Source organism: Hippopotamus amphibius, chromosome 12, assembly GCF_030028045.1.
Source record: "Hippopotamus amphibius kiboko isolate mHipAmp2 chromosome 12, mHipAmp2.hap2, whole genome shotgun sequence".
Taxonomy (NCBI): Eukaryota; Metazoa; Chordata; class Mammalia; order Artiodactyla; family Hippopotamidae; genus Hippopotamus; species Hippopotamus amphibius.
The window spans coordinates 14,480,043-14,502,030 of record NC_080197.1 but is presented as its reverse complement, the minus strand read 5'-3'; the positions used below and the strand labels follow the sequence as shown (position 1 = coordinate 14,502,030).

The following is a 21,988-nucleotide window of genomic DNA, read 5'->3' as shown; positions in this document are numbered from 1 at the left end:
AGGGGACAAAAAGAGGTGGTGACTTTTCCTTTTGATAATAAGGATGGGCCACCTCTTTGACCTAAGCTTGTTTTTGTTTTTGCAGGGACTTCCTAAAGGTTGCAAGAAGCATCCTGAACATTTCAGCATCTTGAATTTTTCCAAGATGCTGTAATACAACAGTCTCAGGGGCCCAACATACACAGGCTTTCATCTAACAAGGATGGCCAATCCGGCCAACCCCTCAGGTGGGAATCATGAGGACATCACACCCCACAGCCTCCCTCCTCTCTTCCATGGAGCTAGATCTCTATTTTAGCATCCCTACCTCTGGTCCCAATTCTGCTCCTCTCCCAGTGTTCTCCATCTCAGGTCATGGCACCATCCTTCACCAAGGTGCTCAAGTCAAAACCATAGGCATTGGCAATTCCCTGGTGGTCCAGTGGTTAGGACTCCACATTTCCACTGCCAGGAACCCAGGTTTGATCCCTGGTCTGGGAACTAAGATGTCACAAACCGCATGGAGCAACCAAAAAGAAAAAAGAAAAAAACATAGCTTCTTTGCCTCCTTTTTTCCCCCTCCTACCCCATGTCAGCAAATTCTGGTGTCTCTAACTTCAAAAGATGTCCCACATCTATGCACCTCTCTCCATTCGCATCAACACCGGTCCAAGCAGTTTTCCTCTTTTATCTGGACAACTCACCTCATCTCCCGCCTCACTATTGCTGCTATAGGTCTAGTGTCCCTGCACCAACCAAACTGATCTTTAAAAAGTAGAAATCATAGCATGTTACTACTCTGCTCAAACCCTGCCTCCCTTCGCTCCCCATCACATGCAAAATAAAACTCAGACTCTGGCCATGACCCCTGAAAGGCAACTAGGTGATCTGGCTCTTTCCTACCTTCCTCTCTAACTCCACCTTCCACCACTGTTTGGAACACACCAAACCCACTCAGTCTCAAGCTTTACACAAACTCTTCCCTCTACCAGAAATATCTTTGCACACAGATCTTTGCATAATTAGCTTCCTTCACTGACTCAGATCTCTACTCAAATGCCACCCCCACTGAGAGGCCCCCTCCCCATCATTACGTGTCATTCTGTTTAATTCTTTATCTTCTGTTTCTTCCAGTAGACTGTCAGCTCCATGGGGGTAGGAGCCTGACACTTATTCATGGCTGTATCCCCAATGTCCAGGGTCTGGTACATGGAACGTGGAACCTCCAAAAGGAGAAGAGTTTATCACAGACTGTGGCCCTGGCCTAATTCCCCACTGAGCCTCTAAGCTCCCTATGCTTCCTGCTGGCACCACCCATCTCCTTGCATTTCCCTGGGGTTATCTGGAGCTGGTCTGCCCGCCAGGAATGTCATACTTTCCTAATCTCTTGAGAGGCCTGAACAATCCCTAAGGTCGTGGAAGGTGCCCCCGTAGGATCGCAGCTGGCTGCCCAGAAATCAGGACCCCTGGACTCAACCCACTCCCAGGACCCTTCACCTCAACTTCCAACAAGCCTGTCTGCTCTGGGACTGCATGTGTCTTCTTGGGAGGTTTCTTGTTGCTCATCCCCAAGCCCGTAGGTTTCTTGGGGTGGGAGAGGCTGCTGGCCAGCCTGAACTCCCTCTCGGTAAAGTGGGACAGAACTTCAGGCTGAAAGTTAGATCCCTGGTTCTCAATCCGCCTGTACATTAGTAGCATTTCAAGTAGGGAGGTTTCTGCTTCATTTTACTGTTTTGAGTACCTAAGCCTGGACCCCAACTCCCAAGATTCTTTTTTTTTTTTAATGAATTTATTTATTTATTTTTAAATTTATTGGCTGCGTTGGGTCTTCATTGCTGCACGTGGGCTTTCTGTAGTTGTGGAGAGTGGGGGCTACTCCTCGTTGTGGTGTGCAGGCTTCTCATTCCAGTGGCTTCTCTTGTTGCGGAGCATGGGCTCTAGGCACACGGGCTTCAGTAGTTGTGGAGCATGGGCTCAGTAGCTGTGGCTCATGGGCTCCAGAACGCAGGCTCAGTAGTTGTGACACGTGGGCTTAGGTGCTCCACGGCATGTAGGATCTTCCTGGCCCAGGGATTGAACCTGTGTCCCCTGCAGTGGCAGGTGGATTCTTAACCACTGTGCTACCAGGAAAGCCCCTAACCCCCAAGATTCTGATTTAACTGGTTTGGGATGGAGCCCAGGCATCCATGGGTGTTTTTTTTTTGTTTCTTGGGGTTTTTTTTCGGGGGGTGGGGGAGCTACCTTGGGTCTTAACTGAGGCGCGTGGCTTCTCTCTAGTTGTGAAGTGAGGGTTTTCTCTTCTCTAGTTCTGGCGCAGGGGCTCCAGGGTGCATGTTTGTGTCACACAGGCTCTCTAGTTGAGGTGTGAGGGCTCAGTAGCTGTGGCACGTGGGCTTAGTTGCCCCGCAGCATGTGGGATCTTAGTTCCCCAACCAGGGATTAAACCCGCATCCGCTGCATTGCAGGATGGATTCTTTACCACTGGACCACCAGGGAAGTTCCCATGGGTGTTTTAAAAAGTTCTTCAGCAGGGACTTCCCTGGCAGTCCAGTGGTTAGGACTCCACGCTTCCATTGCAGGGGACAGGGGTTTGATCCTTAGTCGGGGAACTAAGATTCCACATGCCGTGGGGCGCAGCCAAAATAAAAAAAAACAATAATAAATTTAAATAAATAGTTCCTCAGCAGGATATAATATAAAAGACTGACAATAATAAGTATTGGCAAGAAAATGGAGAAACCAGAACCCTCATACTTTGCTGCTAGGAATATAAAATGGTGCAGCTGCTTTGGAAAACATTTGGTGGTTTCTTAGAAAGTTAAACATAAATGTGCTATGTGTACAACAATTACACTTCTAGGCATCCTCTCAACAAAAAGAAAAACATGTTCACACGACCCCTGTACACACATGTTCATAGGAGCACAATTCGTAATAGCCAAAAAGTGGAAACAATCCCAGTGTCCATCAGCTGGTGACCAGATAAACAAAATGTGGTCTATCTGTACAAGAGAATACGGTTCAGAAATAAAAAAGGAGCTACTGATAAATTCTAAAACCTGGATGAATCTCAAAAACATTCCGCAAAGCAAAAGAACAAAGACATAAACACCACATTTTATATGTTCCTTTTCTTTCTCTCTCTCTCTCTCCCTCCCTCCCTCTTTCCTTCCTTCCTGCCTCTCTTTTCTTTCTTTCTTTTTTTTTCTTTCTCTCTCTCTCTCTTTCTGTGCTGCACAGCTATGCAGGATCTTAGTTCCCCGACCAGGGATAGAACCCATGTTCCCTGCAGTGGAAGCATAGAGTCCCAACAAGTGGACCACCAAGGATGTCCCTGTATGATTCCATTTATATGAAAGGTCCAGAAAAGGCAAATCTGTAGAGACAGAAAGCAGATTAGTGGTTACCTGGGACTGGGGCATGGAAAGAGGGGTTGACTGCAGACAGGAACGAGAGATTTTTTTCGGGGAAATGTTCTAAGACTGAGTTGTGATGGTTGCACAACTGTGTAAATTTACCAAAAACCACTGAATCGCTATTTGAAACAAGTAAGTCTCGTGATATGTAAATAATATGCAAATAAAGGGTTGAGATCTCTGAGTTAGAAGCCAAGTGTTCTAGAAACCCCTCAGCTGGGACCCAGGATCTGCTGGTGTCCTGCCCCTCCTCTCTCTAGGTCACTGTGTCCTCTGATCTCAGACTTACAGGAAGCTGCCAGCTGACACCCTGGCTTCTTTTTTAGAGAAGTTTGGGATTTAAATCTGCAGACTCAGCTCATATGGGTATAAACATTCTGGATCTTGTCCAGGCTGTGTGAAGTAGAAAAATGGGCATCAGAGGGACTGGGTGGGAGGGTGGAGATCACCACAGGTGCCCCCCACCCCATCCTGCGATGACTCAAATACCACCTGGGGATGCTGGGTCCTAACGCAGAACAGGGACTGGATTGAGATTCCAAGACCCTGGTTCTGAAACCAGGCACCTCAGATTGGGACTTGAACCCACATGCTGGAACTCGAACCCTGCCAAGACCCTGATTGGGACTTGAACCCATGAGGCCAGGACTTGAACCCAGCCAAAATACAAGATCGTCCAATTTGAAGTCACATACCTGGTTTCAGGACTTAATGAAGTTCAGGTTCTTGATGTCTCATCACAGAAAGAATTCAGTGAGAGACAAAGTGATAGGTAAGAAATTTATTTAGAGATTGAGAGAGAAACACACTCCGCAGACAGAGTGTGGGCCATCTCAGGAGGTGAGAAAGGCACCAGGGTATGGGGTAGTCAGTTTGTGGAAGGGTGTGTAATTTCATAGGCTAATAAGTGGGCGGAGTATTCCAGGATTGGGCCACGCCCACTTTCCCATCCTCCTGGTGAGGCTTGGAACTGTCAAGGTGCCTGGAAGCTGACTTGTCTGCCATCTTGGACCCATTTGGTTCTAATCAATTTATGTTATGTTCTCGGGCTATGTCATTCCTTCAAAGGTTGTGCCCTACCCCCCTCCCTCCTGTTCAGTTCCACTGCCCCATTCCCTGGTGCTGCTCGGGCGGAGGAGTTCTCCAAACTACACACATTTTCATACCTCCAGGCCTTGGCCGTACCTTTCCCCTCTACCTTGCCCACTTGGAAAATCCTATTCTTCCAACAAAGTTCATTTCATTGTTATCCCTTCTGAAGCCTTCTCTTTTGCCTGCCCAGTGCCCTGGTTGTCCCAATAGAGCCCTTATCTCCCTGTAGCAGAGGGTTTATTTATGTGTCTGCCTCCCCCACTACTCCGTGGGCTCCCTGAAGACAAAGGGCTTGTCTTATTTATCACCGGTTCTCAAGGTTCTGGGGCAAGCCTCAACACATATCGGGCAGTGAAAAAATGGAAGGGAGCCTCACACCACATCAGACGCTTGCCGGGCCATGGAGACCAGAGGAGACGCCCCATTGCCCTCATCTATTCTTGGCCTAACTGGCTTCTCTCATCTGACCACAGAATGGCCAGAGAACCGCTCCCTGTGGAAACCACAGCTCAGGGTGGCAGCCACCGTCTGCAGCTTTCCTAGGGCCAGGCATGCTCGCCTTAGAAACTGCCTTAGTGTTACTTCAACTGCAGAACAGTGACACAGGGAAGCTCAGGCTTGGCCTTGGTGGGGAGGAAAGCAACCTGGAACAGGGTTATGTTGGAGCCTCCCTTCTGCAACTGCCAGGACCTCAGGGCTTGAAATGTGTGGTTCTCTCTCAGGAGCTTCTTGCTATAGGGGGAAAGAACAGGAGGTGAAGGTATGTGGCACCCAGAGCCTGTATGTTTATGTTTCAGCTTTCACATGGAGATGGCTTTGTCCTGATTTGAAGCTGGGGTCCTCACAGGCCCTGATAACAGGCTCCTGGCTAATGCCAAAAACTCGGCCTCTGTGCACCGGCGCCAAATTGAATCTCAGAGACAGAGTTTTGGGTGAAGTAGGAAAGAATAGTTTTACTGCTTTACCAGGCAAAGGGGGAGCTCAGTGGGCTCGTGCCCCTCAAAACTGTGAGGAGTTTTATAGCAATAGTTCAAGGGCGGGGCTGCTGATAAGGATTAGGGTGTTTGAAGGGCCTGCATGCCTTTACTCTGGCCCCGACCCATGGTCTCCTCCTGATGAGCTTCTCTGGCTCCTTTAATCTGGAATGAAGAATGCTAACATCTTCCCTTTGTTGGGGGGTTTAGTTCTGTAAAGACCTCAAAGATAGTTATCTGTACCCCTTAAGGTGGAACCAGGACCCTGCCCCAAGGTTGCACTATTGTTTCTTGGCTGCTCCTCCCCTGTCTCGCATCCCCTTCTTTCCCTGATTAGCAACCGTTCAAAAGGCTTCCATGCCCAGGTGCCCCACAGAGTCCTGCTCGGTTTCACAGCCAGGATTGGCTATATCTGGAGGAGCTCTGCTTACCCCAACCATCTCTCCCAACCCAGATCTGCTATCTATCGAGGCATCTACAGAAAAGTTGATGGAGTGCTTGAAAGCCACAGGATTTTTATTCGATCCGCTCATCCCCATCTTGGGAGTAGAGGATTCCAGGCTGCTGGCAGGAATTCTGCCACATCGGGCAACTCATGTTTTTCTTTGTGTCCCAAAGGCGCTGCCTTAGTGTTCCCACCACAGAAACCAGAGCCTGGAATAGAGATGGGGATACCTGAAAAAGTCACCAGGACTTCAACCCAGTGTGGTCTGTCCGTGGTCAACAAATATTTACAGAGGCTTGGGCGCAGCACTGGGCCTGGGGACTGCAGGGGTAACAAGCCCTGGCCCCACCCTTAAGTAGTCCACAGCCTCATGGATGGAGAAGACAGACAAAAGCTGAGCATAGACCATTAGGGGAATACAGAAGAGGGGACCTGACCTAGCCTGGCCTGGGTGCAGGCAAGTTCAGGGAAGGCTGCCTGGTGGAGGTGACATCTCAGATAAGATGAAGGCTGAATTAGGCAAAGAGAGGGGAGGAAAAGTGAGAGCAAACAGCATATGCAAAGGCCCAGGGTCAAGAGAGAACTTGGCACATTTAGGGAAATTACAACAATCACTGGGACCAGATGAAGGAGAGATGGTTTGAAGGTCCAGATTGTGAATAAGATAAACGTGTGTAAAGTGCCTGGCACCACCGCTAGTAAACGCTCTGCCATAGTAGCTCTCCTAACTATAGTCTTGGAAGCCAAGATAAGGGTTTAGGACTTTATTGTGCAGTCAGCGGGAACACATTCAAGGGTTTTAAGGCCAGGGTGACTTGGTCAGATTTGCAACATGACCAGACTTAAAAGAGATCCCCGTGACTGTATGGTAGATTACGGACCACGAGAGAAGCAAGGCTGGAGGATCAGAAGACCAGTTTGGGGACTGATCTCCAAACCAGTAGTAATTCAGAAAAGAGGTACAGGGTTGGGGGTGGGGGGGGGCTTCCCATATCCCCCGACAGTGGAATAGAGAAATATACACTGGAAGACAGGATACGGCAATGAAAATGAACTAACTATAGCTACATGCAACAACTTGGACGGGCCTTACAAGTGCAATGTTGAGCAAAAGACGGCAAACACACATATCATTCCATTTATGTGAAGTTCGAGGAACCAGTGAAAAGAAACGATAGTCTTTAGGGATGTATGTTTAGGTGGTAAAACCATAAAAGCAAAGAAGTGATGATCACAAAAGCAGTGGGAACAGTGATGTCCCCGTGCTTGGCAATATCTTGACCTGAGGGATATTTACCAGGTTCACTCTGACAAACCATTTACCTTTCTGTTTCGTGTACCTTCCTGTATGTGTACTATTCTTAAGAAAAAGGTTTAGGGATTTCCTTGGTGGTCCAGTGGGTGAGACTCCGTGTTCCCAATGCAAGGGGCCGGGTTTGATCCCTGGTTGGGGAACTAGATCCCGCATGCCGCAACTAAGTGTTCACATGCCTCAAGTAAGAGTCTGCCTGCTGCAGCTAAGAAGCCTGCATGCTGCAACTAAGACCCAGTGCAGCCAAAATAAATAAATGAGTAAATATTTTAAAAAAAATTTAAAAAATGATGGTGCTTGCTCTAGGTAGTAGAAATGAGGATGGGGAGAAGGAATGAGGATATAATGGGAGGAACAAGTTTGGGGAGGCGAAGAAAGAAGGTGAAGAGCAGTGTCTAACACTCTGAGTTAGAGAAACCTATGAGATATTGAAGTGGAAATGTCCAGGAACACTGTGTGACCTCAGACAACTTACTTACCCCGAGTCCAGATTCTCTTCTCCACAAGAGAGAAGCAGTGTGGTTTTAGGGAATCAGCGTTAGGTTTCAGTGTGGAGAATCCTGACTTAAAATTCCAGTTCTCTTACTTCATAGCTGTGAACCCGGACAAGCACTTGACCTCTGCTCCCTCCCCCAGCTTCGCTTTCCTCATGTGTAGATGTGATATAATCATTTCTACTGTCAGGGTTCTTGCAAAGAACATGGTAAAACAGGATAGGCATTTGGGATGTTTGGTGCTTTGATAATCAATTAAGAGAATCTGAATAAGGAACGAAAAAATACATTGAAAACATGAAAGCATGAACAGGTAACCATCACAATATGATTTTTACACTTCCGTGTTAATAAAAACTAGCTGGCGAGGTTGCAAAACTGGGCATAGAGTGACCTTATAATTTATTGCCCAAACCAGGGCCCTTTTGAGAAAGGAAGTTATGTAAATAATTATGCCAGGACAACAGACATAACTCAAGACTGTCCCAGGCAAAGCAGCACATGCGTTTCCGTGTCTGTCTGAGGTGGGCACCCTGCATCAGATTGCTTGTCAAGCCTCTCAGGTGAACTGTACGCACTGTGAGGGCAGGATCGCTTGCACCTACGGTGCCTACAAGGATCTGGTTTATTTCCAGCGGAAATACTTGGAGCAATCCTCACAAGCCGGAGAGGTGATAATAGCTAACATCTGTTAGTGCCAGATGCTGTGCTGAGTACGTCCACAGGCACCAACCCAGTTAATTCTCATCAAACCTTGATGAGGTAGGCAGGCTTATTGTCCATTAGAGGAAACTAAAGCTTAAAAAGGTTAAGCAACTCAAGGCCACATATCTAGGGGTGATGGAGGAGTTTGAACCCAGTTAGACTGATGGGAACCCTAGTTCTTAATTACTAGTCACACTACTGCCTCGAGTTTGTTGGCGCCCCCCTAACCCCACCAAGCTGCTGGGACCAGGCACCACGGACACCAACGGCGGCCCAGCTGGGTATCTGCAGCCTCAACCTCCACTTGGGAAGCGCAAGTCGAACAGCAGGTGCCAAGCCCGTCTTCCTAAGCTTTCACGGGTGGTCGGTTCACCCGGGAGGCCAGAGCGAGGTGGAGCTAATGAGTCGTCTGCCCGCCCCTACCAAAGAATCCTGCAGGCAGCCGGGTGTGAGGCACCTAGCGACTGCCCTTCTCCTGCTGGGGTAACTTTTGTGGCAGGTTTGAGGTCTTAAGTGAGGTTTTGCACAGCAACTAGCAACCACCTATGTCAGCGATGGAAAGCCCTCTGATGCATTTGGTTTATAATTTCCCAATTTTGCCCAAATCCGTTTTTATTATATGTCTCTCAGAGCTGTTTCGAGCGTCTTCTACTCAGGGGCTCTTGGAACTCCTGCAGCCTCATTAGGGGCGAATGTTCCATGTGTAAGCGGCCTGCATGTGGGAAATGGCTGGAAAACGTCCTGGACAAAAGCCCAGAGAAAAAAGACGACTGCCAGGTAGTGGTAGAGCCAAGCGGGAGCTAGGACCCAGGTCCTCCATACGTACAGAGCCCACGTCACCAGGACTCCGCCCCCGGGTGGGCATCTGAGCCGAGCCCCCGCAGATTTCGAACCCGCCCCGCGCCCCCTGGTGCGCACACTCAGTCCGACCCTGCAGGCGCACCGCCCACCCAGTTCCTAGGGCCCCAGCAGGCGTGCTCGCGGGGGAAACTGAGGCACGGAGTACTTGTGAGTTCGTTCCTGCCTCAGCCCACACCGCAGGGCCCGCAAAGCTGCCTCCCGCTCTTTAGACCCGCGTGGAACATCAGGGAAGGACGGGAGGAAGGGGAGGGGGACCCAAAGCAAGCAGGGTCTAAGGAACCAGCTGGTCCTGCCACACTCAAGATGGCGGCCCAGCAGCGGCGAGGTCCCTCAGAGGCGGTACCAGCGCATGCGCAGCGCGGAGTCCCGGCCCGGGACACAAGATGGCGGCAGCGGCGTTGGGGAGGGCGAGGCGGAGGCGGCAAAACGGGCGGTGGAGCAGAACGTGTAGCCGCGTCCCCTCGAGTCCGCTGCGGGCAGGTAAGAGCCCCAGGAAGCCATGGTCCCGCTGCGAGCCGCGCCAGGGTCCGGGGGTCCGAAGCCAGGCGGCTGTGGCCCCTCCGGCGCTTTCCGCTCGGGGCTACCGCTTGCCCCGTCTCTGCCGCCGCCGCCATCTTAGGCCCACGGGTGGGCGGCCGGGCCGGTAGCCTGGATGAGGGAGTTGGGTCCGGAGAGCGCGGGCGGAGCGGCCTCAAGGGCCCCTCCGCTGCTGCCGCCGCCACCGCCTTTGTGTCGGGCTCCGACTCTGAGTCGCCTCAGCCCGGGGGCGGGAGCGCGCGGCGGGTTTGGGGGGCGGAGCCCGGGAGATGGGCCGGCGCGCGCGCGCCCCAAAGAGCCAGCCCTCGCTAGAGGGTACGGGGAGGTGTGTGCGCGCGCTGAGGGGTCCGCCCTCCCCTCCATTGCGCGCCCCCGCCCTGCGTAGTTTGGAAGCACTTTGACTCCGCCCCACTGGGCTGGAGGATTCTGATTGGTGTATTACTGAAATGATCGCGCCTCATCTTCCTCCAATCCTGGAGTCGGACTCTTTTCCTTCTCGTGCGTTCCTCTGGTTGCGCAGATACAGTTGTTTATCCTTAAGCTGATGGGCACTCGCGGACTGCGGTATGCGTGGGGGCCGGCAAGCCACAGGATAAATAAAAACATTCTCTTAGTAATAGCGGTTATGTCCTACTGAGAGTGTACAGTGTGCTAGGCTTTACGCATTGAGACCGTAGAGGTTGAGGGATTCTGGTTGTAAGGCGGATAATGGCAGAAGCGTCTGGAATCGGGGTCTGTCCAAACCCAGAGTTGGTATTTTGGCCACTGACCTGCTGCATCCAGATCACCTGGAAAATTTAAAAACTTTTTAGTCATAAAAAAATTGGTAAAGATTTGGAGTGGTGTAAAATGAGGAAATTAGTCATCCGGTCTCCCAGCCCCACTCTTGGCGTGTAAAAAATACAAATTCTTGTGTATCTCCCCTCCCCATTTCTTTTTTTTTTGGGGGGGGGGTGAAAGTACTTTCTTTGATTAAATACATCAGTGCATCAAAAATAATGGTAAATAGGTACATTTGTTTCCTTCTAGGACTTTCCAGATAGAACTGTGCTTAAAAATAAACGTCATGATAATTACTTCACTAGGGATGTGAAACCTCTTTCACTACTCAAAAAGGAGATAGGGAAACAAGTAAATCCTTAAAATTACCGTAGCCCTAAAACTCCCCTCCCCATTTCTTAGCGATATGGAGTGGGGACAGGAATCTGAGGGTTTTTTAACCCTGGTGGTTCTGATGCACGGCTGGTTTTGGAAACACTGTAGTGTCCCCGTTTGGCCTCACTAAGCTGTGTTGCTTCTGCCTCCTCTGCACAGTTCATCTACCTGGTGCATCAATATCACACAGTATTTCTTGGGGAAAATATTTCAATAAAGGTGAACATGCTCTGTTACATAATGCATTTGCATGTATTATTATTATTTTTAAAAATAAAGACCTGCTTCAAAGAAATGTGTTACTCACTGTGGGTGGCTTGGGATGACAATCTGTGATATGTTTCTCTGTTCACTTTTGTCTTATGGGTACTGTGGTTGGCCAGACCAGCTACACAATTTGTGGCACCAAAAGTACAAATGAAACCACAGGCCTGTTGTTAAAAATTTATTAAAAATGTGAAGCCCGTGAAAGCAGAGCATTGAACCAGGCTCAGGGCCCCATTCAACTCAGGGTCCCATGGGACTGTGCGGGCTGCAAGTCCGTGAAGGTGAACGTGTTGGTTGGGAAGCTTGAGAAGTACCATTTTCATCCCCTGAATCCCCAGATCTCTCACAGAGTGTCCTGCCCTGTCCTGGGGGCTCCCGACCTGCTCCATGTCATTCCCCTCTCGCTGTTGTCCCTGTTCTGCGGCATTTCACAGGTCTGCGACTCTCTTTTCTCTTTGCTCTGCAGTTGCTGAGGCAAGGAATCCCCTGGGCCCCCGTCCACTCCACTGCTGACCAGCCCACCCACCTGTGCTGCGCTTTCCTGCAGGCCTCCCCACTGCCTCTGTGGGACCCTGTGACGTGGGGGTCCATCTGGCCGAAGAAGAAAACCCTCTCATGCTAGCGTTGCAGACCCCAGAGGGTGAGAGAAAGAGGGACCTCATTCAGCCTTGAGACCTGTGGGTCAGCCCCAGAGCACTGGGATTCCTCTTCCCCAGAGAACCAAGGCAGCTCCCCTTGGTCAGTGGTTCCAAACCTTTTTGTTATCCTGGCCCCCTTTTGTTGTATGTATGTTTTCTTCATCCTTGCATTTTTATTGCCAAACCATACAGACGAAGTAGCCATTCATTTTCCCCTTTCCAAATTAACAAAGACTGAGTGTACAATAAAATCAACAACCCAATGATTGTTATGATGTCGTCAACAACCATCAGAGCTTCTGATCAGCACGAGATAATCAATGTGACCACAATGAGTTGATAAAATTTCAGCGGCAGCGATAACCGATGTTTAAATGTGCCTTTGTGGTCTTTTTGTGGGAAAACGTTTGATTTCTTATGGGTGTTGTGACATTGAAAGCAACTTTAGGAGTGCCAGTTGATCTCATTGCTCCCCTAGCAGTCTAACAGCCAGGTTGGGAACCACTTTGGCCATTGAGGCTTGTGCTGGATGTGTGCTGGGTCGGGTAGTAGGAAATACAGATCAGAAGGAGCTGACTTTCTTCCTGGTATTTAAAGTAAGCTTTCACCTGGGGATTGTGAAGTACTGAACTCGGTATTCCTTCTCAGTACTACTGGTTCTTCTAGCAGCAGATTGCTTCCAGCTCTGTAGTGTAGAACATGGCATCTAATTAGGTGACGTGCCCCTTCCTGGGCTGTGCTGTGTTCCAGTTAGATTCTACTGGATAGGAAAAGGAAAGAGGAGCAGTTACTGTTTCTTATGGGAACAGCTTCTCAGGGGCCCACTCTGTTCCGTCTTGTCTGCCACTGTTGGTGCTTTGTAAACATTGACAGAGTGAACCCAGCTCCTGCTGGGTCCAGGTACCGTGCTGAGCGCTGGAGGGAGCTGAACTGGACCCAGTTCTGAGGCCTAGGAGTTCTGACAGTCTAATTGTGAGACAAACTGAGTTGATGGACCAGACTGTTAAGAGTGCTACAATCCTAAGGAGGAGCTCTGACCACCCAGCCTGGGGAAGGGGAGTCAAGGAAGGGTTCCTGGAGGATGTGAACCTAGTGGGAAGCCAGACAGGGACGTGGGGAAAGAGTATTCCAGGCCCAAAGAGCAACAAGAGTGCACCCATTTTACTGTTGAGGGAACTGCAACTAAGACCTGAGGGCTTCTGTGGCACCAGGCTGGCCCTCCAGGATGGGACTGGATTGGTCTCCACATGAGCAGGTGGTCACTGGGGCCCTTGGTAGATTGTAATTGGGGTGCAGTTGGTAGGGGGCTGGAACTGACCTCCATGCCGTGTTGGCCCTGACACCCTTCGGTCCTCTGTGTGGCAGGTCCGGTGTGGGTGCTGAGATGGCCAATGAGAATCACGGCAGCCCCCGGGAGGAAGCATCCTTGTTGAGTCACTCCCCAGGCACCTCCAATCAGAACCAGCCCTGTTCTCCAAAGCCCATCCGCCTGGTGCAGGACCTCCCAGGTACGGGCCAGGGACAGTGGCGGGGTGGTTGGGGAGTACAGGTGCCCAGGAGCAGCCCTGACCCTTGCGGGTTCCGTGCTTGTTTGCAGAGGAGCTGGTGCATGCGGGCTGGGAGAAGTGCTGGAGCAGAAGGGAGAGCCGCCCCTACTACTTCAATCGGTTCACCAACCAGTCCCTGTGGGAGATGCCCGTGCTGGGCCAGCACGACGTGATTGTGAGTGCCAGCCTCGGGCAGGGGTCTCAGCAGCTTCTGGCATCTGGGCCTCCCCCAAATGTACCCTGAGTAGCTATTACCTACCTAGTCCTGTGTCAGGACGTGGGGACACAGTGACAAGCAAGACAGACACACTCCTGCCCTCATGAAACCTCTACTCCAGTAGGAGAGACTGTCTGACACGTAGAAAGATGATTAGAATAGTGTGTGACGCTGAACTTGTACTGCATGTTGGGCACTGTGCCTGTGACGTGGTGGGGAACAAGATAGACCTGGTCCTGCCCTTGCACGCTCAGGGGGCACACGGTCTACTGCAGGGGGCCAGGAGGATAACTGTGTAGCCCCTGCTTGAAGAATCGTGTCAGAGTACAGCTGAGATCCTAAGCGGGTCTGGGGCAAGGGAGGGGACAGGGAGGACTTCTCTGTGAGCTAGCATTTAAGGTGAGAAGGTTGGCTGAGTGAAAGTAGGAAGCGGTGAGGAGAAGCACTATCTAGGAACTGAAACATGGATGCGACAGGGAAGTGCGGGCATGGGCTGTCTGGCAGGAACGTGGGCTTTTGTATCCCTGTCAGTTGGTGCAGACTTTCTTTTCTGGGCACAATCCACCCCCATTTTTGCAGATGAAGACACCGAGGCTCAGAGGGGGAACGTGACTGGCCCAAGACCTCAAGCCAGTGAAAGGCAGAGCAGGACTGGCACCTCGGGGGTGTCAGGGCTACAGCCTGCTGCCCGCCATCACACTCATACTCTTGGTGTCACCAGAAGAGTTCCAAGTGTTATTTGAGTTTTCCCTTTATTTCTTTTATTCTGATTCTTTTTTTCTTCTTTTTTCTTTTTTTGGCTGCGCTGTGCAGCATGTGGGATCTTTAGTTCCCCGACCAGGGATTGAACCCTCGGCAGTGAAAGCACGGAGTCCTAACCGATGGACCTTGAGGGAATTCCCCCATTCTGGTTCTTAAGGAAAAGAAACTAACACGTACTGGGCACTGATCTCATGCCAGATGTCATGTTAAGTTGGTCATATTCATTGACTCCTTTAATCACCTTCTCAGTGGCGAGGTAGGGCTCAGCATGGCTGTTTTGAAGGTGAGGGAATTAGGAAGGGAAGGCACTCCCCAGGACACACAGTTGCCAGTGGCAGGCAGGAGTGGAGTCCAGTGTTCCTTCTGCATCCCAGCTCCCTCTGCTCTTCTGTAAGGAGTAGGAGCAGGGGGGCGGGAGGGCGTCAGGACTCTGCAGTACTGGGACTCCCAAGCCGCTGGCCTTGGTTCCAACTCTGCTGGTCTCCCTCCACCAGTCGGACCCTTTGGGGCTGAATGCAACCCCCCTGCCCCAAGACTCAAGCTTGGTGGAAACCCCCCCAGCTGAGAACAGGCCCCGAAAGCGGCAGCTCTCGGAAGAGCAGCCCAGCGGCAATGGCGTGAAGAAGCCCAAGGTGAGTGTATGTGGACTCAAGAGCTGGCTGGGCTGCAGCAGCCCAGGCAAGCAGCCAGCAGGTCCCCTGCGAGCGCTGGGCATTGGCAGACTGGTCGGGGGTGGGGCCTAGGGCGCAGCTCACGAGGTGTAGTGTTGCAGAGCAAGGGCCAGCTCCTGACCTGATGCCTTTGATTCCTGCTCCAGATTGAAATCCCCATGACACCCACCGGCCCGTCAGTGCCCAGCTCCCCCAGCGTCCCAGGAACCCCAACGCTGAAGATTTGGGGGACATCCTCTGAAGATAAACAGCAGGCAGCTCTCCTCCGACCCACTGAGTGAGTCCCTGCTGATTGGTTTGGGGGTGCCCATCATTGATGGCCAGCCTGCCCAGAAGTGGGGGGTGGTGCTGGGCATCCCTTTCCTCATTGCTCCTGTCTGTGCCCCAAGGGTGTATTGGGATCTGGACATTCAGACCAACGCTGTCATCAAGCACCGGGGGCCTTCAGAGGTGCTGCCCCCGCATCCCGAGGTGGAGCTGCTCCGTTCCCAGCTCATCCTGAAGCTTCGGCAACACTACCGGGAGCTGTGCCAGCAGCGGGAGGGTAACTGCCTCCAGGGCCCCAGCCTCCTTTGTTTCCATCCACCATTAGCAAGAGCTGGGGCTTGGTCAGCAAGGCTTGGGGAATGGCACAGCGGAGCCCAGTGGTTGAGCGTGTGTTGTGGAAGGGTCCCAGCTCCATGAACCGCTGGCTCTGTGACCTCGGGCTTATCAGTTAACCTCTCTACACTTGAATTTCCTCATCTGTAAGATAGTGACAGTAACAGTGCCTACGTAGAGTGGCTGGGATGGATAACACCCAAAACAACAAAAAAAATCATTAACACTTCCAGTGCTGCAATCTGCCAGGCACTATTTGAAGCCTTTTTATGTATCTAAAATGGCATAAAAACCCAAGTGAGCACCTATACCTCACAGGATTACTACAAGGAGTAAGTGCTTAATAAACTGTAGCTTTTATTAGTTAGTAAATAAGCCTGCTTAACTTCGCTGAAATATAGAATCCGTCCATCCCCTCTGTTACCCTTTGTAACACCCTTTATAAAACTGGCAATTCTCAAAACGTATTTTGGGAAATGTTGCCTAGGACTAAACTCCTGACATAACAGGGGCTGTGTCTTGTTTACTGTACTGTTGCACCTCCAACGCCCACGCCATGCCTCCTGTGTTGGCCCACATGGAGCCTGCCGACTTAATCCAGACCTTCATCAGCAATCCTGTCCCACAGGCATTGAGCCTCCCCGGGAATCCTTCAACCGCTGGATGCTGGAGCGCAAGGTCGTGGACAAAGGCTCTGATCCTCTGTTGCCAAGCAACTGTGAACCGGTCGTGTCCCCTTCCATGTTTCGTGAAATCATGAATGACATTCCCATCAGGTACAGCCCCACAGCTGGGGTTGACCCTGGGAACTTGGTTTGTGTCCCGAGGCTGGTATAGAAGGGCTCTAACTCTGCCTGCTCTCTAACCCAGGTTATCCCGAATCAAGTTCCGGGAGGAAGCCAAGCGTCTGCTCTTCAAATACGCAGAGGCTGCCAGGCGGCTCATCGAGTCCAGGTTTGGCTCTGTCTCCTGACCCCAGCACGATGGGACTCTGACCGGAGTGGGGGAGGCCAAAGGCCATCTGGCCCGCTCCCAGGGCCCTGTTGTTGCTCTTGGTGGCAAGAGTGGGGCCAGCTCCCAAAGGCAGAACGAAGGTCATGATGTCAGCCTAGGTGTTGATGCCCAAATGCCAGTGGAAGTGGGATGGGAGAAGGAAGGCGGGTGGAGCAGACACTTAACAGCTGGCCCCTTTATGCACCCTTAATTGGCAGGAGTGCATCTCCCGACAGCAGGAAGGTGGTCAAGTGGAACGTGGAGGACACCTTCAGCTGGCTGCGGAAGGATCACTCTGCCTCTAAGGAGGACTACATGGTGAGTGGCCCTGGGTGGAAGGCCAGTGGAAAGTCTCTGTGGCCACTGCCTCCAAGAAGCCCACTGTGCCTGCGGAGGCTGGGTGGGGCCCCACAGCAGCCTCCTGTGCAGTACAGCAGACCTCTGACACTCATCAGTCCTCAGACTCACGTCTGTGGAGATGTTCCTCTAGGCTTCTGGCTTTCTCCCAAAGAACATTTCCATTAAAGTTCTTACTAGAATTATGTGCTTGGCCACACACCATAATGTCAATCTAATCAATGTTCAACACCTCCCTTTAGATTTTAGGAATCAGATTGACAAACTGCCTTTTCTTGGGTGTGTGTGGCCCTATTGCAGTTAAGAGCTGCCACCAGATTCAGTCGCCCACTTTAACGTGTCCAAAGCAGTCCTGTTTTCTGGCCCAAACCCATCACTTTAACTCTCCACCAGCACTAGCAATGGGCTTTCTTTTCAGGACCATTTTTCACAAGAGGCAAGGTTTCGCACTTCACGATAGTAACTGTGTACTTGACACGTAGAGAGTGATAAAGGTAGGTGTACTCACTAGCCAGAGTGACTCATTTTCACCCATCACTTTTGACACGTGCAATTCAGCATAATTACAAATGCCTACAGATAACCTTACAAATTGCTAAAAGCTGCAACTGCAAATCTGCAGTGACCAAAGAGCCCCTGTTTTATAATAATCTGTCTTTCCCCATAGACTGCAAATGCCTTATAAGCAGGGATTGTACCTGGTTTGTCTGTTTCCCCAGCAAGTATCAAGGGATTTGGCCCCATGTAACCCCAACAATAAGTGCTGGCATTTATTGGACACTTAGTGTATGCTGAGAGCTTGGGAAGCCCTTAATGGGAATGATCATATTTAATATTCAGACTGCCTTGTTAGGTAAGTATCTTGTGTTCCCTTAACAGTTGAGGAATAAGATTCACAACTGCCAAGGGATTTGTCCAAGTGACACAGCTAGTAAGTAGCAGAGCCTGTTTCAGAACGAGGACTGTCGGCCCTCCCCTGCCAGTCCACTAGGCCTGATCAGGAGTGTCTCCTCCAGGACCGCCTGGAGCATCTACGGAGGCAGTGTGGCCCCCACGTCTCGGCTGCAGCCAAGGACTCTGTGGAAGGCATCTGCAGTAAGATCTACCACATCTCCCTGGAGTACGTCAAACGGATCCGAGAGAAGCACCTTGCCATTCTCAAGGAAAACAACATCCCAGGTAGGGCACCAGGTGGCAAGGAGCCAGCTGTGGTGCCATCACCTCAGTGTCCCGGGCCCTGACTGAAGGGATGCGTGAGGCTGAGCCTCAAGGTTGTGGACTGGTTTGAGGAAGCCAGTTTCTCCCAGCAGTGCGTGGGGTGGGACCTGCTGTGACTTTTGGCTCCAGGGTTTCAGCACCTCTCTAGGAAACAGGAGAAGTGATGGGAAAGGGAGAGCTGAAGGTGGGAGAGCAAGACAGGCCAGGGTGGACCTGCTTTTACACGTAACCATTCTCTGCAAGCCTCACTGAGGTGTGACACCTGGCCACAGGAGCCTATGAGGATTCTGTGGGAACTCAAAGTGCTGGGCCCCAAACATCCTTAAGTAAGGTGTTGCGACTATTATGATGAAGGCAGTGCAGTTCTTACACTTCCACGTGGCAGTAAACCCACCACTTGCCTACTAGTCCCCAAGGCGCAGTGGCGGGGGGCCCAAGTCAGTACAGAGCGTGTTGACACAGGCCACCAGTTCTTGCTCCTGCCAGTTGCCTAGCTGTTTCCTTAGTTACCGAACTGTCTGAGCTGCAGTTTACTCCTCCACGGGATGAGACTTACCTCCTGTGGTTACTGGGATGCGCGTGTGAAGCTCCTGGTCCTCGGCAGGCACTGAGGAGGCTGTCCAGGGTGAGAGTGGGCGGCCCCTCACTATTCTCCTGCCCACAGAGGAGGTGGAGGCCCCTGAGGTGGAGCCCCGCCTGGTGTACTGCTACCCAGTACGGCTGGCTGTGTCTGCACCTCCCATGCCCGGCGTGGAGATGCACGTGGAGAATAATGTGGTCTGCATCCGGTATAAGGGCGAGATGGTCAAGGTCAGCCGCAACTACTTCAGCAAGCTGGTAAGAGCTGAGGGGTGGGGGAGGCAGGTCCCCTCAGGTGGGAGATGTGAGGGCTGGATCTTTCTCGAGCTGGAGTCTTCTGCTGGAGGCAGTGATCAGTGATGAGGGAGGAGGGAGGGGCCCCTGCTGAAGCCCACTGCTTTCTGCCCCACAGTGGCTCCTTTACCGCTACAGCTGCATCGATGACTCTGCCTTTGAGAGGTTCCTGCCCCGAGTCTGGTGTCTTCTCCGAAGGTACCAGGTACGGGCCTGGGGCAGCTGGGGGGAGGGCTCCCCTGGAGGGAGGAGGAGGCTGTGCCCCAGAGGCTGAGCACGGCCGCTCCGCAGATGATGTTCGGCGTGGGCCTCTACGAGGGGACGGGCCTGCAGGGATCGCTGCCCGTGCATGTCTTCGAGGCCCTCCACCGACTTTTTGGCGTCAGCTTCGAGTGCTTCGCCTCACCCCTCAACTGCTACTTCCGCCAGTACTGCTCTGCCTTCCCCGACACAGACGGCTACTTCGGCTCCCGCGGGTGAGAGCCTGAGGCTGGTCGGTCCCCTCTTGCCTGGGCAGCCGTTCTCCAGAGCGGAGCCCACCTTGGTCAGCTGCTTCCTGATGCTTGAGGGCTTTGGAGCTAGGCAGTCCTGGGTGGAATGCCTCCCTTCCAGCCCGCCCCCTAGCTGGAAGTGTGACCTTGGATATGTTGCTGAACGTCTGGGAGCCTGTGACGTCTCCTCACCCAGCTCAAGGCATCCCCTCACCCAGCCTGTGGCTTTCAGAGAATTAGCCCAGGTTTGGGGTAGGAGCACCTGGTACCAGGCACTGAGAGGAATGAGAGGTGTGGGGGCCGGGGGGCACGGGCAAGAGGAGGATATGCGGCCAGGCCAGCAAGAGGGCAAGCTCAGCAGTGGGGGATTCTTGGGCGTGGCTCGTGCTGTGGTGGCAGTGGGGTCAGAACTGGATTTGGGCTCCAGCTCCTCCACTAACCAGCTCGGTGGACTTGGGCCACCAAGCCTGAGCCTCCGTCCTCATCTCTTCAACAGAGGTGGCCACACCTTGTCCCAGAACAAATTAAGGGTAACTCCTGGCCTCCGGCCTGACCAGAGCCATCACTCCAACATGACTGCCTACAGATGGGGGTGGCGCCTGTTCTTGGTGGAGGGACTGGGTGCTGCTGAGACCTAAACGCTCACCTCTATCCCCAGGCCCTGCCTGGACTTCTCCCCGCTGAGTGGTTCCTTCGAGGCCAACCCTCCGTTCTGCGAGGAGCTCATGGACGCCATGGTCTCTCACTTTGAGGTGGGTGTGTTGCTGGGGGTGTGGGGCAGCAAGCGAGACGGCCGGCCGGCGGGCAGGCCCCTGATGTCCACCCGGGCCCCCTCCCACAGAAACTGCTCGAGAGCTCGCCAGAGCCCCTGTCCTTCATTGTGTTCATCCCCGAGTGGCGGGAACCCCCGACCCCAGCGCTCACCCGCATGGAGGAGAGCCGCTTCAAGCGCCACCAGCTGGTCCTGCCCGCCTTTGAGCACGAGTACCGCAGCGGCTCCCAGCACGTCTGCAAGAAGTGGGTGCTGGGCGGGTGGGGCAGGAGGGCCGGGCTGCCGGGCTGGGCTGACCAGGCCAGGCCGGGCCCCTCCCTGAGCCGCTGTGTTTGCCCGCAGGGAGGAAATGCACTACAAGGCCGTCCACAACACGGCCGTGCTCTTCCTACAGAACGACCCCGGCTTTGCCAAGTGGGGGCCGACGACTGAGCGGCTGCAGGAGCTGAGCACCGCCTACCGGCAGTCGGGCCGCAGCCATGGCTCTGGTGGCTCCTCCTCATCCTCCTCGGAGGCCAAGGACCGGGACTCAGGCCGTGAGCAGGGCCCCAGCCGCGAGCCTCATTCCACCTAACATCCTGCGGGGAGGAGGAGCCCCAGGGTGCTGGTATGGACTGCTGGGGCTCGGGCCTCTTGGGGCTGAGTGGACCCCAGGCCCCTCCTTCTGGGGTGGCAGCAGGACCCAGGCTGCCAATGACATAGGAAGATTATGGCTCTGCCAGGGCTTCCCCTCCCTGCCCGCATCCCCAACTTCCCACCTCAGACTCACTCCAAGTCCCCTGTAAATAGGCCCCATGCCTTCCCTCCTTGCCCCCACCCCCATCGTGTTGCCACCTCGTTTCATTTGTAAAAGGAAATACAGAAACCCCCCCAAGAATGTGTGAGGGTCTTGAGGGCAGAGAAGGCTGAGGAACCTGGAGCAGCTTCTGGGACCACAGCCCCTCTACTCGACATTCAGGCTGACCTTCTCATGACCCCTGGGCCTTCACACCCAACCAACCCAGTGCTCCGGTATCTAATTTCTCATCTTGCTGTCCTCACAACTGGGCCCCTGCTGGCCTGCACCCTGGAGGTCTAAAGAGTCCAGAGCCCTACATCAACGATCTGCAAGCCCCGACTTCCACAGCTGGTATCGGCTTCACTGATACCTCTGGGGAGCAAGAGGGCAGGTAGCTGGGTCCAGATAGAAACCTAAATGCCTGTTGGCTCTGGAGCCACTGCAGTGAGCAGGCAGCAGGTGTGTTTTCTAGTCAGGGGTCAGGAAGAAGAGCACAGCAGAGGCACCTAGCCTCGGGTTGTGGTCTCTGTGCAGGCAGCCACCTGGCTGTGCTCTGAGGACTTCTAGGCATGGAGTTATTGCTCCCCTGGGGCTGGAAGGAAGCAGAGTCTGAAGGTGCTCAGTGGGGCTTTCACCAGCTTAGCCATCTCTCCCAGTATCAGGCCTCTGCCCCAAGGGTCTGCCCTACTGGGCCACTGTACTTACAGAGGCAGGGCAAGATGCACTGCAGGGCTGGCGGTTTCCACCTCACTCCCACCTTTGTGGGCTGTAATGGGCTCTTCGTGCTGCGTCCTAAATCCTTGTTGGTTCTGGCTGTAGCAGCAGGTGGACAAA

The 21,988-nt window shown here is 52.7% G+C and overlaps 1 protein-coding gene across 1 annotated transcript; it reads left to right on the top strand.

Annotated features, from left to right (window-relative positions):
- The first annotated feature begins 9,635 nt into the window (after positions 1-9,635).
- On the top strand, positions 9,636-21,978 carry PCIF1 (phosphorylated CTD interacting factor 1). The gene is made up of 17 exons (XM_057701945.1): positions 9,636-9,758; positions 11,704-11,877; positions 13,241-13,383; positions 13,473-13,597; positions 14,896-15,033; positions 15,219-15,349; positions 15,462-15,616; positions 16,301-16,448; positions 16,543-16,626; positions 16,884-16,983; positions 18,039-18,201; positions 18,905-19,077; positions 19,232-19,318; positions 19,405-19,589; positions 20,263-20,356; positions 20,446-20,621; positions 20,719-21,978. The coding sequence occupies exons 3-17, from the start codon at positions 13,260-13,262 to the stop codon at positions 20,948-20,950; spliced, it is 2,115 nt and encodes a 704-aa protein (XP_057557928.1). The 5' UTR covers positions 9,636-9,758; positions 11,704-11,877; positions 13,241-13,259; the 3' UTR covers positions 20,951-21,978.
- The last annotated feature ends 10 nt before the right edge of the window (positions 21,979-21,988 follow it).